The sequence below is a fragment of the Alligator mississippiensis genome, chromosome 1 (assembly GCF_030867095.1).
Source record: "Alligator mississippiensis isolate rAllMis1 chromosome 1, rAllMis1, whole genome shotgun sequence".
NCBI classification, from domain to species: Eukaryota; Metazoa; Chordata; order Crocodylia; family Alligatoridae; genus Alligator; species Alligator mississippiensis.
This window is the reverse complement of record NC_081824.1, coordinates 409327492-409346747: the sequence shown is the minus strand read 5'-3', so window position 1 is coordinate 409346747 and position 19256 is coordinate 409327492. Positions and strand designations below refer to the sequence as shown.

The 19256-nt window shown below is 43.6% G+C and overlaps 1 protein-coding gene across 2 annotated transcripts in view; it reads left to right on the top strand.

Moving 5' to 3' along the window:
• The window catches only part of EPSTI1 (epithelial stromal interaction 1), a 102401-nt gene that overhangs the window by 27405 nt on the left and 55740 nt on the right, over nt 1-19256 (top strand). Inside the window, exons 2-5 of one of the 2 annotated variants that reach the window (XM_019500529.2) lie at nt 5229-5287; nt 8775-8858; nt 15525-15598; nt 16180-16263. In XM_019500529.2, the coding sequence (XP_019356074.1) occupies nt 5229-5287; nt 8775-8858; nt 15525-15598; nt 16180-16263 (301 nt within the window). The remainder of the gene's footprint in view (nt 1-5228; nt 5288-8774; nt 8859-15524; nt 15599-16179; nt 16264-19256) is intronic. The other variant, XM_019500531.2, reaches the window with a different exon arrangement.

The window sequence follows — 19256 nt, the reverse complement described above, 5'->3', positions numbered from 1 at the left end:
CCTATCCCATTCCTTTAAAGGCTCATTTTTTCAAAATTCCCACTTTACTCCTCCCCTGCCATTCCTTTTTAATCTTCCTTATAGTAAATGTACATATAAATGACTAGCTGTGTTTCCAAATTGACAGAATAGGCTTCATAACCTTGATGATCATGTTTCCTGTATATTCTATTTCTGATCGTCATCTCTCATTTTCTTCTCATCTTGTTGCTGTGTGGGCTGCTATAACTGTATCTTGCAATGTTTGCCCTGAAACCATCAAAAGGGGACCCCAGTCCTAAGCCAAGGCAAGGAAGGTTTTAGGTAAAACATAAACATATTTAAGGTGCTTTGCTTTCGTATTCATTAGGCCTGTGTGAGTAGGCAGCTATTCCATCCGGCTTCAGATCTGGCTGCTTCGGATGCCAGGTATCCAATCCAGAGCTCTGGACCGGGTTTCCACCTCTATCCGGCTGAAGTGGCTCCGGAGCTTCAGAGCTGCCTCAGAGATCCAGCCATAGGGTATAATGGGGAATCAATTAAATATCTATAACTTTGTTGTTTTTTGTCTGTTTTGGATGAAACTTACAGGAATGGTAGCCTCTGCTGAGAGCATGATGCATACCAAGTTTAAAAAAGATGGGTGCAGGTGTTTGGGGGGAACTGCACCCCAAATTCTTGAAAGCAAAACTCATGTCATGTCTATGTGTTACACCACAGGGGGGTGAAAACTGCAGGGATAGTGGCCCCTGGTGAGGCCTCAAAGCCTGCCAAGTTTCAAGTTGAAAGGTGTAGGGGTTTGGGGGGAACTGCACCTCAAACTGCTGACAGGCAAAACTCGTGCCACAGATGACCCTGTGAGTATTAAGGCACAGTGGGCTGGAAACTGCAGGGATGGTGGCCCCTGCTCAGACCACAAAGCCTGCTAAGTTTCAAGGAGATTAGTGCAGGTGTTTGGGGGAAACTGCACCTCAAGCTGCGGACAAGCAAAACTCATGACATGGGTGACACTGTGTGTGTTAAGGCACAGCAGGGTGAAGGCCAGGAAGGCCAACCACACCTTGTTATGCATCCACAGATGCATCTCAAGCAGTTCCAAGGAGGTGATTCTCCCCCTCTATGAAGCACTGGTCAGGCCGCAGTTGGAGTACTGCGTCCAGTTCTGGGTGCCGCACTTCAGGAGGGATGTGGACAGCATTGAAAGGGTCCAGAGGAGGGCCACTCACATGATCAGGGGGCAGCAGGGCAGGCTCTACGAGGAGAGGCTAAGGGACCTGAACCTGTTCAGCCTCCACAAGAGAAGGCTGAGGGGGGAATCTAGTGGCCTGTTACAAACTAGTCAGAGGGGACCAGCAGGCATTGGGAGAGTCCCTGTTCCCCCGAGCACTACCAGGAGTGACAAGAAATAACGGTCACAAGCTGGCAGAGGGTAGATTCAGACTAGACATCAGGAGGCACTACTTCACTGTCAAGGTGGCTAGGACTTGGAACCAACTTCCAGGAGAAGTAGTGCTGGCTCCTACCCTGGGGGTCTTTAAGAGAAGGCTGGATGAACACCTTGCTGGGGTCATTTGACCCCAGTACTTTTTCCTGCCATGGCAAGGGGTTGGACTTGATGATCTGCTCAGGTCCCTTCCGACCCTACCAACCATGAAACTATGAAACTATGAAAGCTGCAGGGATGGTAGCCCCTGCTGAGGCCACGAAGCCTGCCAGCTGTCGAGGATATAGGTGCAGGGGGGGGCTGGGGCCCTGCACTCCTGGCTGCTGATAGACAAAACTAGTGACATGGGTGCTTGTGCAACCGACTCTCTGTCTTGGGGCAGTTGATTGTCTGTATTGAGGCTCGCTGCGCCTTAACATGCTCAGGGTCACCTATGTCACGAGTTTTGCCTGTCAGCAGCTTGAGGTGCAGCTCCCCCCAAGCCCCTGCACTGATCTTCTTGAAACTTGGCAGACTTTGTGGCTGTAGCATAGGCTACCACCCCTGCAGTTTTCACCTCCCTATGTTGTAACACCTAGACGTGACATGAGTTTTGCTTTCAAGAATTTGGGGTGCAGTTCCCCCCAAACGCCTGCACTGATCTTCTTGAAACTTGGCACGCGTCATGCTCTCAGCAGAGGCTACAACCCTGCAGATTTCATCCAATCAGACAAAAAACAACAAATTTATAGCTATTTAATTGATTCCCCTTTATACCCTATGGCTGGATCTCCAAAGTGGCTCTGAAGCTTTTCCAAAGTGCTTCGGAAGCTCCAAACCACTTCAGAAAGCCTAACAAAGCCAGCGCTTCGATCCAGATATGCTGCTTTGGAAGCCGAAGCATCCGAAGGTTCTCCGGATCTGAAGCATGGTCTGAAGCCTCGCACAGCCCTAGTATTCATGCTTCACATGTGCAAAGTGTTTTGCTTCAAGTACTATAACAGTCCTGAGAAACTTAGACCCCTACTGAGAGGTCACATAGGAAATTAATGACAGGTGGCATGGTTTTGTGTGGTGCTGGATATCTTCAAGCTTAGGTTAGATATTAGGAAAATTTTTCTCATTACAAGGGTAGTAAAACACTGGAACAAGTAACCGAGACAGGTGGTGGAATCTCCATCCTTGGAAGTTTTTAAGACCCGGCTAGACAGAGCTTTGGCTGGGATGGTCTAGTTGAGGACAGTCCTGCTTTGAGCAGCGGGTTTGACTACATGACCTCCTGAGGTCCCTTCCAACCCTAATTTTCTATGATTCTATGATTCAGTACCCATTGATATGGGCACTAAGCACCCAGGATGGAAGCTAGATATAGGAATAGCATACAAAACTGTCAGTTTCCATGTCACAACCAGCAGACAATATTCTTTCCCTGCTCCTGGACAGGACATATTGTACTTTCATAGTTGAGTCACATGCTATATGAAATTAAGGGTATTAGATGTTGGCATTTTATAAAGGAAGTTTCAGAAACAAAGTGAGGACAGGACTATGCCTTTCTGAATATCTTATCCTTGGTGTTCATGATGTACCAGGTGACTTGTGGTGAAAATATCCCTGTGTCTATATCTATGGCAAAATCAAATCCCAAGTGCTCTCAGTGCTATTTCTATAATAATTCTAAATATAATAATAAATAATAAATCCAGGGCAGCCTAAGGGCCAAAAGGGGAGCACATAAAAAGTGGAAACAAGGTGAGATCACTAAAGATGAATATACCTCCTCTGCTCGTGGTTGTAGGGAGGCAGTTAGACAGGCCAAAGCTACCATGGAGCTGAGGATGGCAACCCAAGTAAAAGACAACAAGAAATTGTTTTTTAGATATATAGGGAGTAAAAGGAAGGCCCAGGGAGGAATAGGACCCCTGCTAAATGGGCAGAAACAATTGGTGACAGACAGGGGGGACAAGGCTGAACTCCTCAACGAGTTCTTTGCCTCAGTGTTCCTAAGTGAGGGACACGACAAGTCTCTCACTGGGGTTGTAGAGAGGCAGCAGCAAGGCGCCAGACTTCCATACGTAGATCCTGAGATGGTGCAGAGTCACTTGGAAGAACTGGATGCCTTTAAGTCGGCAGGCCCGGATGAGCTCCATCTGAGGGTGCTGAAGGCACTGGCTGACATCATTACAGAGCCACTGGCGGGAATATTCGAATGCTCGTGGCGCACGGGCCAAGTCCCGGAGGACTGGAAAAGGGCTAACGTGGTCCCCATTTTCAAAAAGGGGAGGAAGGAGGACCTGGGCAACTATAGGCCAGTCAGTCTCACCTCCATCCTTGGTAAAGTCTTTGAAAAAATTATCAAGGCTCACATTTGTGAGACCCCAGCAGGGCAAATTATGCTGAGGGGAAACCAGCACGGGTTTGTGGTGGGCAGATCGTGCCTGACCAATCTAGTCTCTTTCTATGACTAGGTTACAAAACGCCTGGACACAGGAGGAGGGGTGGATGTCGTATACTTAGACTTCAGGAAGGCCTTCGATACGGTATCCCACCCCATACTGGTGAACAAGTTAAGAGGCTGTGACTTGGATGACTACACAGTCCAGTGGGTGGTGAATTGGCTAGAGGGCCGCACCCAGAGAGTCGTAGTAGATGGGTCGGTCTCGACCTGGAAGGGTGTGGGCAGTGGGGTCCCACAGGGCTCGGTCCTTGGACCGATACTCTTTAATGTCTTCATCAGTGACTTGGACGAGGGAGTGAAATGTACTCTGTCCAAGTTTGCAGATTACACAAAGCTATGGGGAGAAGTGGACATGCCGGAGGGCAGGGAACAGCTGCAGGCAGACCTGGATAGGTTGGACAAGTGGGCAGAAAACAACAGGATGCAATTCAACAAGGAGAAATGCAAAGTGCTGCACCTAGGGAGGAAAAATGTCCAGCACACCTACAGCCTAGGGAATGACCTGCTGGGTGGCACAGAGGTGGAAAGGGATCTTGGAGTCCTAGTGGACTCCAAGATGAACATGAGTCAGCAGTGTGACGAAGCCATCAAAAAAGCCAATGGCACTTTATCGTGCATCAGCAGATGCATGACGAATAGATCCAAGGAGGTGATACTTCCCTTCTATCGGGCGCTGGTCAGACCGCAGTTGGAGTACTGCATGCAATTCTGGGCACCACACTTCAAGAAGGATGCGGAAAACCTGGAGAGGGTCCAGAGAAGGGCAACTCGTATGGTCAAGGGCCTGCAGACCAAGCCCTATGAGGAGAGACTAGAGAAACTGGACCTTTTCAGCCTCCGCAAGAGAAGGTTAAGAGGCGACCTTGTGGCTGCCTATAAGTTCATCACAGGGGCACAGAACGGAATTGGTGAGTATTTATTCACCAAGGCGCCCCCTGGGGGTTACAAGAAACAATGGCCACAAGCTAGCAGAGAGCAGATTTAGATTGGACATTAGGAAGAACTTCTTCACAGTTCGAGTGGCCAAGGTCTGGAACGGGCTCCCAAGGGAGGTGGTGCTCTCCCCTACCCTGGGGGTCTTCAAGAGGAGGTTAGATGAGTATCTAGCTGGGGTCATCTAGACCCAGCACTCTTTCCTGCTTATGCAGGGGGTCGGACTCAATGATCTATTGAGGTCCCTTCCGACCCTAACATCTATGAAACTATGAATCTAGAATTCTATATTGAAATAAAGGTTAGTACTGACATGACATTGTTAACTGTGGTAGCAGGAAAATCAGTGACCCAAAGCAGTTCCTTCTACTCCCATGTTCCCATGTATCTATAGAAACACATGATGTTAAGAAAAGTTTTTTTCTTGTCCTACAGCTGCAATGCATATGTCTTTGTACCACCAAATGAAACTAGAAGAAATAAGTTACAGAGAAGTAAGTGCATTATCTACTGAACTCCCTTATATTTTTATTTATTTATTTCACAAAATTCAGCATTTTTCTGGGGGGCTTCATGGCCTTTCCAGTCTTTATACCTCCCTTACATTACTTTGAGATGGGCAGCTATCATGATATACCTACCTGCCACAGTATAAAAGCCACTCTCCATCAACATGCAGGCTTTTCTTAGAACTAATTTTGCATTTGACCAAAAAAAATACAGAAACATCATTCAACTATTGAATGATGTTCTTTTGGTAAAAGTAATGCGGTGACTGTTCAAATTAAATTCCATAACATACCTTTGGTTGATGATCCTCTTCAGGTTCATCTCTCCCACATGGATGTCTTGCATCTAGATTGGAGGATTCAATTTTGAACCTTGTTTAGCCATAATGGGTTAATTTTTTCTCAGATGTCACCCTAAACCTCATGTACATAATGCATGTTTATATGGTTAAAATGTTCTCTTAGAAAAGTTCATACCTGTTCAAATATGGCTGTAGTGCTTCCATGGGTGTATATTTGCATACACAATGTATATCCACTTAGAAAATGTGTACAGCAAATTCTTACCAGTATCTTCTCCATTACTGTTTAAGATTCTTTCAGTGCACTGACTGATTTTGAGCAACACAGAACATCCACAACTTCCATGGAGCTTCAGTAGAAGCTGTAGGCACTTGCTGCCTTACCAAATCAAGTCTACCAGTTTTAGCAGGGGTATCTTATTCTTTATCAGCTGAAATGCACCAACCACTTAAAGAACTGTGGTTGCCTTTTTACTGAAAGTTTTGCATGAAGAAAATCTCAGATGAATTAGAAGCTAGAACTTCTGCACAGAATCCAGCAATGAAAAACTGCTTACACAGTCTTTAGTAATAAGCTTAGCAACACAAGTAATTGCAATAAAACTTCATAAACAAATGTAACTGAAGAGTGATGTTGGAGTATACAGGAATACATGGAGTAAACATTCTTCTAGATGGCAGCATGGGGTATCCTTGGATTAGAAAAGTTTGTGTTGTTTGGCTTCAACTAAAAGACTTAATAGAAGTGACTAAACACAATAATACATATAAAATATGCACAGGAAGAAATAAAAGTACACTAAGAAGTTTTATTTAACAGCAGTGAAAACAAAAGAATAACTATGCACTGTAATTCCACACTGATAATCTTCATATTAGCCCAGAACTACCATAGCTGCATACTATAGATTAGCAGTGTGCAAGTTTGAAATACATTTAAACTTGGAATATATTTAAAGTTTAATTTCATGGCTTTTAAAAGCCTCTTAAGAGTTAGTGGATGATCATGGGTTTGGGCTAAGGTGTTTAAATTCCCTTACTTCAATTTTGTAGGGTTGTATGAGGGGTTGTGGGTATGGGGGTCTGCATGTATGGCAGTGTGAGGGGCATGTTTATGGTGGGGTGGTGAGTGGGACTCACCCTATAAATACACACACACACTCACACTCTCTCTCTCTCCATCCCTCACTGCACACACACACACACAGTCTCTCCCTCCCTCATTGCTCTCTCTGTCTCTCTGTCCCCTTTCCTCATTGCAGAGACACATGTATGCATACACACATGCACGCACACATGCACACACACCCATACCCTCCCACTCTTGGCCCTGGGGTACCCATGTGGTCCCTATGCCCTCACAGTCTGGAGATGCAGCTGGGGGCCACATGTTGCTGGAGTGCCCAGCTGGCATGCAGGGAAGCAATGAAAGCTGTGGCAGGCACAAACTTCCAGTTGTAGGGGTGTGAGTATGGGAGGGGGCTGGAGGATGGGGTGGAGCAGGGCTCCAGGCTCACCTTGCTGATGAGTCCTGCCAGCTTCCCCTGGGTCCTCCTGCTCTTGGATCCTGTTATCTTTGACAGACAGCCAGGAGCAGATAAATATAAATTTTCTAAATTTTTTGGGACCCCTTGGGCCAGATAGAATGGCCTGGTGGGCCAGTTATGACTCGTGGGCCATATTTTGCCCACCCCTGTCTTAGAGGAACCTAAATACTGCGCTAAATTGTGCTCATGTTACCGTAGCTTGTATAAGCCTTACTGCAAAGGGAAATCACCAAGGGTGCAGACCAAAGCGACAATCTTTTTCCATGATCTGGCCACAGAAATAAGTTTGTAACTGTGACCAAGTACAAGTGCATGACTGCAAACAGCTTTAAAATGGCCAATAGGGTGAAAATCTGAACCCTCATTGCATGAAGTATCAGATAAAGATATTTCAAAATGCAGCATCTTCTGTAACTTGCATCTCCAGAGCTCCCAACCTGTCACTGTTTTCAGAATCAGAGGGGAAAAAGGGAGGGGAGGGAGTTCAGTTTGGGGTTTTTCATCACCTTCTGGAGGGTGGGCAGGTATATTGGAGTCTCCTCAAGGTGAGAGGGCTCCAATTCACCCACCCCATCCTTCAGCACTGGCTGGGGAGCCCCAAGAATGAACTCCTTCCTATTCTGAAAAGAGCGAGCACTGGCAGGGAGCCTAGGTGTTGCTATGGGAACCTGGCTGCGGGCTCCCAGCCTGCGGCTAGATTCCCCCTCCCCTCCCTGGAACCAACAGTGAACTTCTGTTTGGTCTGGATTAACAGTGCAACTCAGACCGCTTTGCAGAAATTGTTCTGAGTTACAGCTGGGAGCTGCACTTCTGTCCACACCCCAAGTTGCAGAACTGCCACAACACAGATCTCTATTCTCCTGTCTGCTTCTGATTTGTACCCCTTCAGAAAGGTAGTGAAGGAAACTATACACCAGTCTGCCATGCTATGGGGTGTGCATTCACTTTTTATCCATAAAGCTAGCTTCAGTATGGATTTGGTTTCTCATGATACTCCCACAGTCAGTAGCATAACATAGGGTAGGGGGGAGGGGTGTGGAGGGGGTCAGGACACCAGCTCAGGCACCAGCTGGGGAGGTGGTGGGAAAGGCAGGCAGGGTGGGCAGGCCAGTAGCATTAGCATCCAGGGACTTTTTTAGGTCCCTGGAGGAGATTAAGACACTGCTGCCTTCAGCAACTCCTTTCCTCCAGTGTTCCTCCAGACACTTTCCGCTCCACAAACTAACAAACTTTGCTAGTTATGCCTCTGCCCACCACTTATGAACTAAGCAGACACAGGAAGAAATATGAATGATCAATGAAGGGTGGCATATGACTTGTGTGTTCTTTGCATGTATTTATGTCCAGAGTAAGTAAATTTCCTATTTAAACTTACCTTTGGATAGTGATGCTAGTCAGTGCATCATAACTGCCCATTTAAACCATTTTAATGCGGTTTGAACTTGAAGACTTTCATCAAAAAAAGCTGCTCAGTAGTTGATATCTGTTTTGGACTGGTTAACTTCTGGTCAAACCATTAGTGTATGTTAACCATGTTTCTGCCCTGGGTATTAAATGTTTTACACTTTTTAGAAGTATCCTATGTTCTGTAGACAAGGCCCACTATTTCTTTCTCTTTTTCAGTTGCTAAGAAAGAACTGGAAGATCTGGAGAGGTGGAAGGAACAGCACAGGTCAGGACCAATTAATTTGACACCACAGAGATTGGGTAAGACTACAGATATGAACTAAAGTGGTGGATTACAAAAATAAACAAGAATTATCTTGCGCTCTGCTTTTTAAGATGTGCTGTAGGTTAATATCACTAAAGAGATATTATATATACTTAGTGGGTTAACAAGCTGGACTATACAGAGGTTCATCAAGTACAAAGGTTTCATTTTCTCGTTTGTAAAATCTCTTCTGAGCCTTGCAGGAACTCTTATTTTCAAAAAATACAAATGAAAAGCAACTGTGTTTATGTCTTATGACTTCCAAATGCCAGATTCTGTCAGCTTGTCCTTGAGGCAGGAATATGAAACAAGCTTATTTGTAAAAAAAAACTAACTTATTTGGCTTTAAAAATATTTGAGGAAGCCATTTGTTTTTGGTTCTTGGTGTGTCACATGGGGGAAGCCGATGTTTAAAAGAATGTTAAAGGTGTCAAAGAATGTTAAAGGTGACTCCTGGTATAGAGATTATAGTATGTGAGGAGGTTGACCATATGAAGTGCCATACTGGGTCACACCAACGGTCCTTCTAGCTCGCTAACCTGTCTCTAACAGTGGAGGAAGTGGATAAGCAGTGATCACCAACCAGTGGATCTTGATAGAACAGTGGTCACCAACCAGTGGATCTTGATCCACTGGTAGATCTCGGAGTCTCTTGTGATAGATCTTGGAGCCTCTTGGAGTTGATCTGAAGCTGGGTGGGGGGCTGAGTGCCCACGTGCATGCATGCGTGCACCCCAGCCCAGCAGGTCAGTCTGTGGGGAAGGGAAGGGGAGGGGGCTAGATCAAGGCCCCCACGGTGAGGGACAGTGCCACAGAGGCAGGAACAGGCATAAGTTGAGCGGGGCCCCGGCCTGATGGGACTTACTTGCTCGGGAGGTATGCCCTCAAATACTTTTTTCTCCCTCTGCCTTGATCTGTGCCCCCTCCTTTCCTCCCCACAGACTTAATTTCTGGGTGGGGCATGGGGAGGGGGAGAAGTGGTGGCAGCGCATAGTAGATCTTGGGTTGCTTTAAATGCCAAAGGTGATCTCCTACTTAAAATGGTTAGAGACCACTGCCATAGAGGAAGAGTACTAAACCAGATCTCTCTGGAGTGATCTATCTCTTATTCAATACCCTCCCTAGCATCCACCATTATTGGTTTAGTAGTCAGAGGAAACATCTCTAACCATTCTGTTCAATAGCCATGAATAGATTTATCCATTATGAATTTATCCTGTCCCTTTTTGAACTGTCTGTGCTATCTGCCTCTACCACCTCCTGTGGCAATGAATTCCACAAGTTAAATAAGCATTGCATAAATAAGTACATTAGCATGTTAGTTTTCAACCTGTCTCCTATTAATTTTAGTGGGTGGCCCCTAGTTCAAGTATTATGAGATTTGGTGAACAACAGTTTCCTGTTCACTTGGTTCACACTCTTCATGACTCTGTCATTCTAGACCTTCCCCATGAGCCTTCTCCTTGCCAAACTAAAGAGTTGTAACCTTTTTAGTCTCCTGGAATGGCAATTGCTCCATGCCCCTGATCATTTTGGTTGCTCTTTTTTAATTCTTTCACAACCTAACCTTCTTTATGGAATATTTTTACAACACTCGCCTAACTGGAAAATATCACATGAAACTGGAATAGAATCTTTCAGAATTGGAAAACTGGATAAAAATAAAATAAAGGGGTGAGGAAGGGAATGAACAGTAAAATGGACTGTGGAGTTTGGAAAAAAATACCACTCATCTAATAGCTAACTGTAGTAACCCAAGGTTGAATTAATACAAAAGATGAAAGTGGTAGAAAGGGACATTAGGGAAATACCTATTGTCCTTCTAGCCTGGTCTGGTACTTGCCAGATCGCAGTGCCAATGACAGCTGAGGATTAGTGAGAAATACATATTATATTCAACATCTTAAAAGGCAAAAAACTCTAGCTCTAAATTTACTGAGACTGAAGAGGCTGAAGGGTAGGAGAGAATACAAGCGGTATCATTACTGTGACAACTGTAGGTGCTTGTTGAATGAAAATTCTTTGAATGCATCCTTCTGTGAGAGTGAATTATTTTCAAGAGACCATACCATATCCAAATCACTGGAGAGTTCTCTAAGCTGAAGTTCTATAACATTTTTGCCTATACTTTGAATAAATATTGTGAGAATTTCAAATCAGCAATATTTGTGTGACTGGCAGAAATCCAATCTTTTCAGGTACTAGGTAATTTCAGGTACCGTAGAGAGATGATAAGAACAAATAATTGAAGTTCCATCCTTACCCTTAGATAATGGAACTCTAAGCAATAAATAGAGCAGGTGTACAAAGAACAAATTGTGCCTGACAAACTCGATTGCTTTTTTGATCAAATTACATAAAGCAAATGCACAAATCATAATATATTTTGACATTAATAAAACATTTTGATATAATGTTCCACAGAATCTTATTTGAAAAATTAATTCAAGCTGGCTTGGGTCTGAGCATTGTGGAGTGGATTGAAAACTGGCTGAAAGGTTGTAAGCAAACTGTAATGATGAACAGTAATATATTGAGATGTGGCTGATGTCCAGTAGAATGTTTGCCTTGGAGATTGATGATACACATAGTTTTATTTAACATAAAGAACTGGGAGCAAGTGTAAATTTGTAGATAACACTACAATGCAAGGTGTTAGTGACGTCAAGTGACGTCAAGGAGGGAAGAGGAAAAACATAAGCCCCGCTTAACACTGTTTCACTTAGCACTATTTCACTATAACACTCATTTAAAATTGATACCTGATTTCACTTACCACTCAGCAACTTTCGTTATAACACTAGCAGTCGCCATCTTGGGTCATTAAGAACAATTGCGGTCACCATCTTGGGTTGTCAAATACTTTTGGTTTCGCTTAACGCTTGTTTCACTTAATGCTCTGTTTTTCAGTAACCAATTAAGAGCACTAAGCGGGGGTTGCCTGTACAAAAGGCTCAATAGAAGCTAGAAATATGGTTAGAGAATAGCAAAATGTTCAGTGTGAGGAAAAAACTGTTTATGTAGGTCATTCATGTGACAACTACTTTTCACATGCAATAAATATGTTGGCTTGTGTACTTTTGATTCCCTCAAATTCCTATGTATGAAAGTATCTCCATAGACTAAGGCCATTGCTGGCAGGGTTATTAACACTTTTGTCAAAGAGAGTAAGGTGCCAACATTCTTAAATCTGCAATTGTCCAGCCTCTAGTCAAGAAACAGTCTCTTGACATTGACTACCTAGGCACCTACCATCCTGTTTCCAAGCTCCCTTTTTAGAGGAAGGTCTTTGAATGGGTGGTTTTCTGACAGCTCCAGATACATCTGGATGTGACAGGATTCCTGGTCACTTGTCAGGTTGGTTTTCATTCTGAGTAAAGCACAGTCTGAACTTGCGGGCTTGGAGATGAACAAAGGAAGCTGTGCCCAAGATAGTGGTCACCATTGGGCACCATTGAGCAGCCATTGATAGAGTTCACCATTGCCAGGGATACATCAGGATGTAGGTGACAGTCACAATCTAGAAGATCAGAAGCGGGCAAGATAAGGGAAGCAAGGGTCCCAAGTGGTGCAGGAACAGGTGTGTCAAGAGGGTGAAGACTGTAGGTAGCCAACCTGGATAGATCCACAAATCAAAGGGCATAAAGAATATGAAGCAGGGATCCAGACCACAGTCACTAGCAGGGAGTATAGAGCAGGCAGCTATACCTGGACTGAGCTGGGATGTAGATGATAGCCAAACTAGGTCACAAACTAGGAGATGGGTGTCAAACAAGGGTCTAGACTGGGGTCTTGAGCACAAAGAGTCAAGGACACAGCAAGGCAGTCTGGAACACAAAGGCTCAAGGCTAGAGTCTGGAACAAACAGTCAGTCGGCAGGGACCAGGGTGAAGCCAGGAAGCAGGATCCAGTGCACAGGAAACCAGGAACAAATCAGCAGGACCTAGGACACTTGGAACAAAGAAGCAGGACCTAAAGAAGGTGGGACCTAAGTAGGACCTAAGCAGGACCTAAGGAAACTAGGAACTGGGAAATTAAGAACCTGTCCTGTATCTTCCTGTAGCATCCAAGGCACTGAAAGAGCTACAGTGCATAAACAGGCAGCCACATCCATGCAAGCAAGGAGCCAGCTGGGGACAATTTAGTCTGATTGCTGCTCTGACTCCTGAAAACCATGACAGGCTGATAAAGCTTTTATGTGACTTGGCAAGTGCTCCTTGTCCCTCCTGGGATCCTTCCTGTAGAATTCCCCATGGCTCCATCTTGTCACCTCTTTTGTTCAATGTGTATATGAATATCCTGGGTGAGTAAATGCAGAGATTTGGAGTGAGGTCTCATCAGTATGCTGATGACACCTAATTCTATCACTCTCTTTCATCTACCCCGGGCCCAACTTTCTTGGTCTTTTCCCAAAGCCTGACTGCAGTCGGCAACTGAAAGTGGGTAAACCAACTGAAACTGAATCCAGACAAGACAGAGGTGGTAGTGCTGGTGGGCACACTGCTTGGCTTGTAGGGAGATGGGGGAGGAGGCATGGGAGCAAGGATGGGGGTTTGGGACATCTATCATTGATAGAATTCAGCCTCCCCTTCTGACTCAAGTTTGCAGCCTTGGTGTGCTCATGGATGTTCTGTTGCACCTATAATTTCAGATGGTGGCAGTGGCTAGGAGTGTCTTTCCTTTGGGACTTGGAACTGGCCATCATCATCAATGCTTTTGTAACCTTGAGTCTAGACTACTGCAGTGTGCTCTATTTGGGGCAGCCCTTGATGACCCCTTGGAAGCTGGAGCTGGTGCAGAATGTAGCGGCCCACCTTCATATGGGGATAGGTCTGTAGGAGCACATAACTTCAGTGGTTCAGAGTCTGTAGTGGCTCCCAATAGATTTCAGGTTGCTGGTTTTGACTAAAAGGACCTAAACAGCTTGGGCCCTACGGGACCAACCCCACCCTTGTGCTCCATCAAAATCACTAAGATCTGCTAAGAGCAACTTTTCACTACAGTGGGGACCAACCTTTTTGGCTAGTGTATCAATCTCATCCCTTTGCCCTGTTCTTTCTTCATTGCCTTAGCTGAGAAGTACTCCCTGCCGGGGAGGGGTATAATTCCCCCTGCCAGATCTGCTGTGTGCTAAGTAAACAAAGCAGCTGTGCCACATGTGCCATAGGTTTGCTATCCCTGTACTTCTAGTACCATCAGTGCCCGAAGCCTGCTTGACAAAATCACATGGGAGATGTTTCTCAGTAGTTACTCCTCAGATTTAGAATTCCCTCCCCTTTGAGACCCCAACACTGCGGCCTGGACCTCACTGGAAGACTTTCCCATTTGAGCAAGCCAAGCTGGGATATTGCTTAAGGAGCTTTTATTTCACACTGTATTCTTTTCTTTTGTCTGTCTTTTATTGTAAGCCACCTTGAGTTTTTGCTGGGAATTGAACGCATTTATATCTTCTTCTAGTTTCAGAGACTTAGGATCTCTACCCATACTAGAGGGGTAATGGTTGTGTTAGTGTTTTATAGGGAACTACTTCTGGAATACTGCATGAAGGCCTGAATACCTCTGTGTAACAGGGTGTGTCTAGATGAGATGCTTACTGTGTAGCAGCTCATTACTACTGCACAGTAGCGCCACCTGGCATGAACAGTGATGTACTGCACAGTAGTAATGAACTACTCCACAGTAAGCATTACCAGGCAACTGTGCCCGGGATGCTACTGTGCAGTAATGCCGGTTACTGCTCAGTCATTTAGTACTTGGTTATGCAAGTACTAAATGACTGAGCAGTAACAACTGTGCAGTGGCCATCTCATGTAGACATGCCCATAGAAAAGAAGGAATTCAGAGAAGAGCAACAGATGATTATGGGATTACAATCCATATATACTTAGCGTGTCTAAACAGGAACTAGGGGAGAAAAGTTTGCTTTTCCTAAATGGAGGACTTGATAGGGAAAAGAAGAATTGAGAACAATTGGATTAAATCAGTTATTTTACTTCTCCCATGGTATGGGAGTAAAGTTCTATTGGGTTCCTTCTGATCTGTGCCCTGTCCTCAAAGCTTTTCAGAGGCTGAGACTGGATATTGGTACTGAAAAACCCAGACCTCTGGAAACAACTCCTGCTTCTCCTGAGCTGTATGAGGGTAGCTTGACTGGACTTTTGATTGCATTTCATAATAGAGATGTTTCTCCTTTGTTAACAAGGAGAGAACTGTTTTGTATTAAATGATTTGCATGCCTTGTTAAAGCTCACACAAAGCTAGTGAAAAATCTCAGTGACAAACTTCTTGATAAAATGGATGCTGTTTGACCAAACTAATATATAACTTTGACTGAGCAAAAGGAAAACCTGGGCTGAACATCAGAAAACTAATCTAAAAGACAAGATCTTATTAGATGGTAGAATCATGACCCAAGTAAAATGATGAACTGTCAGAACTTGAGACATTTATCAGTAAAATGGATTATATAAGACCTGGGCTGGTGGAAGCAGTGCAAATGGTCAAAATGACCTTTTAGCTATAAATTAATGTTACCCAGTTATAAATATGAAAATGGTCCTATTTTTGCATAATTTAAATTATTGTATTATGATGTCTTTAATGATAGACCTTGTGAGTTTAAATGTTTCGTTTAACATATAAAATACAATTTATATTTTTAGGTGGAAGAATATCGGAGGCTGAAGTAAGACAAAAACAACAAATCAACCTCATGCAATCTAAATATCAGCAAAAGGTCAGGAAGAATGAATCTGATTTCAGTGTAATTCAGGAAAGACTGTTTCTTGTCACTGTTTCATTATGACTATAAAATGAATTCTCAGCTGTGTGACAAAAGAAAGGCATGAAACTTGAGAAGGGAGTCAAATGAAAGCTTGAAAACATAGAAAATGAGGAGTCTAGCCATAAATATGTAGTAAATCATATTGCAGATCATTTATAAGATGGTAACCAGGATAGTAATAATGCCATGTATATTGCTCTCTTCTATATTTTTCAACATGCTGCATAAACATTAACGAACCGATCAATGTAACAACTGACTTTGAGGGATCAAAATGTTATTCCCACTATAAAATATATAGACCTATGTAAACTGTCATTCAACAGTATAGATTCTTGGGTAACTTACTGTTAGTTAACGGTAGAGCTATTATATAGTCCATGGCATTGTTGTCTAATTACAGTAAGATGCATGCAGTCGGTTTTTGTTTTTCTTTGTAATTTTCATCAGGACCAGGACTTAGGGCTGAAAGACATACATTATCAAAAAACAAGCTGTAATGCCATCTCTGTCGGTGTTTTAATTCTATATAGCTTAAGAGAGAAGAATATGCACGAATCAAGAGAGAAGCTGAAGAAGCTGAAATCCAGAAAAAGAAAGCAATTCAAAGAGAAAAGGTAAGACTTTTGAATAACCAGAATAATTCCTTGGAACAGCAGTGCTTTACCTCAGTGAGTCCTATGGGAAAGATCCATGGCATTGCTCATACTTTTATACCAGATAAGATGAAAAACTGTATCTTCAAGTTTCAAATATGCTGTCAGATGAAATGTGGACTGACATTTGATGTTCTCATTTGCTTGCAAGCTTGCTATGTTTGTGGAAGGTAAGTAGATTGTGCTGGGTAGAGTGTTGTTGTCATGACTCTGATGTCATAACAAACTCAAACTTGCCTATTGATGAAAATCTGCAAATTTCCCAAGGTACAGCACTAAATTTTGGAACCTTACAGGTCAGCATCTTAAAATCTCAAAATGTTGGAATTGTCACTACAAGACAAATGAAGGACTACATGCGAAAACAGCTCATAGATTCATAGAACCATAGGCCATGTGTAGATGAAATGAGGGGCCCGTGTGCAAGACACTTTAAATTGGGCTTTTCCACCACTTTAATAGTGTCGGTGTTTGCATGCCTCAGCGGCATATTGAGCATTAATTCTAGCCACTGTAGGAAATTCGGTGGCATAATGTGCCTTAAATGACTTGGGGTGCAGCAAACTAAAACTTCTCTGAGGAGTTTTAGTTTGCTGCCTCTACAGCTTCAGAGTGAAGCACTGGGCTCCGTGCAGCTCCACGGCTCTGCAGGAAGCCCTGCAGGCAGCCTGGAAGGCAGGCTCTGCCCAAGAAAAGTGACAAGCCTGATCTCACCCCCACCACCCCCAACCCCGGAGCCTGCCTGCCTGCCTGAGCTGAGCAGGAGCCCGGTGCTTTCCTCTGTGGCTGCGGTGCCCCCCTGGGACCACCCAAGCTGGGTGCCTGTGGGTGGGTGCCACCTGGGGGGGTGTTCACCACTGCTCCAGAGGGAAGCACCAGCCCCTCCTCCCCCCCCCCCCCCCCTGCAGCCCAGGGACTGCTCCACTACAGAGAGGCAGGTAAGTAGGGTGTGTGCATAACACAGGGATTTAATTGGCTCTAAATTGCAGCAGTTTTTTTTAAAAACCACCGCTTCAATTTAGGCCCCCCATTTTATCTACATATGCCCATAGACATTAGGGGCTGGAAGGGACCTCACAAGTTGTCAAGAATCAAGGCCTGATTAAAGACCCTATAGATCAACCACCTGATTCCGTCATGGCATTTTATGTATGGATCACAACTAACACCACCACAACCTTGTTTAGGTGTTGTGAACACTAGCAACACAAATGATAAATGAAAGAGGGCCCCAGTATGCAAAAATAAAAAAGATACCCAAACAATGGGACGTCTACTGAACTGCTGCACTTCAGGATTCTTTTCCATGTGTCTTGATTTCTTCTTTGTCAAAGGAAGTCATAAAGTGAAGTCCCAGAGTCAAAGAGAAACATAGGAATTGACCATTAGTGTTGCTTTTTAAGCTTCCCTACAAAAGAAAAACGTGGTATGGCTCCAACTTCTTTATTACTTGAGATGCAAACCTATATTGAAAATAACCTTCCATGTAAGGTGTGTAGAGTTGGAATCACTGTAGTTTATATATCTGTACATAGACATGGGGGGAAATGCTAAAAATAATACTAAGGTTGCAACTTAAAGCACTTCATTTTAACAAGTGCTGGAAGGTTGCTAATGCAATTTTAATTTGGCTCCTTTATGCATATTAGCTACTACTATATTTAACTACAAGTAAGGATGATGTTTTTCTCCATAGGGCCCCCACCCCATTCAGTGCACAAAATGTCCAGAGCTCGCTTAATGAGCATGTTGTTATCAATATGTGGAATATGTGACCCTATGCCATATTTACTGCATGCTTGTCAAATTTTGTTCTGGAACACAACCATTAACTTCCTCATTAGCTTTTATTATTCCAGTTTCTGAGTTTCACAGATATTAATGAATCTATTTTCATACCACCCCTGTGAATTGAAGGGGTATAATTGTCCATTTTACAAACATTAAGGAAAACTTAGAAACCACCTGTCAACAAGATTTTAGTTTAAGACATTTTCTTGCATCACTTAGGCATGCAGAAGCAGGGATAGAATCCAGTTTTCCAGGACAGTGTCCAACTCTCTAACACCTGAAACTATGCTTTCTTCCTGTCTCCCAGCCTCATTCATTTAACACTTCTCAACTTTGCAAAAAATAACATGTTGGTCATGCAGACAGTAGCCCCTTCAACTACATGACCCAGGTTCATCAAGACAGCAGGGTGGGAAAATGTTGAGATTGTGTAAGTATACTCCTTGAATTGCAATCTCATAATTCTCTGTTGCTTTTCTCTGAATTCCTTCTTTATTGTGTTATATAGAGGTACTGAAGACTCTACACCTCTTGTATGTCTCTATTATAATACAATATGGTTATACAGGCAATTCTTATTCTGGCACACTAACTTCTGAGTGCTTAACTTTACAACCTATTTTTTTGTGCAACTTGCTAGATTTTTTAAAAAGCAAACCTAGTACAAAGTTCATCATATAGCAATATAGTGATATCCCCAATACACTCAGTGATGATGGAATCATTAAAGCAAGTTAGTGGTTAAATTGTAGGAAGTTTCTAATTAATATATGCAAGCAAAAAAATTGCAAATGCTTATCATTTGGAATTTTTGGAGTGGATTTTTTTCAGAGAACACAAAAATGAACATTTCTGACAAAAAGCTACCCTCTGCAAAATGTAAAGTTTCTGCTACAGAGTGGGGCAGTAAGACTTTTCAAATAATAGATTGCTAAAAGTTAAAGATTGAGGCTTTGTGTTGGTGGGAGAGATGGGGAACATTTTGAATCTGCTGTGCCATTTGGGCTGAAATTAAAAATGACCCCACACTTCCACCCTCCCAATTTAACCTTAGCTTCTGGTAGATATCTAGGTATCTAGCCTGGAAAATTTTGGCTAATTTTCCTGTTGCATCTGTGGTACTCCACTTAGATCCTTCTTTGGCCCTGGTGTGGAAGAAAGGC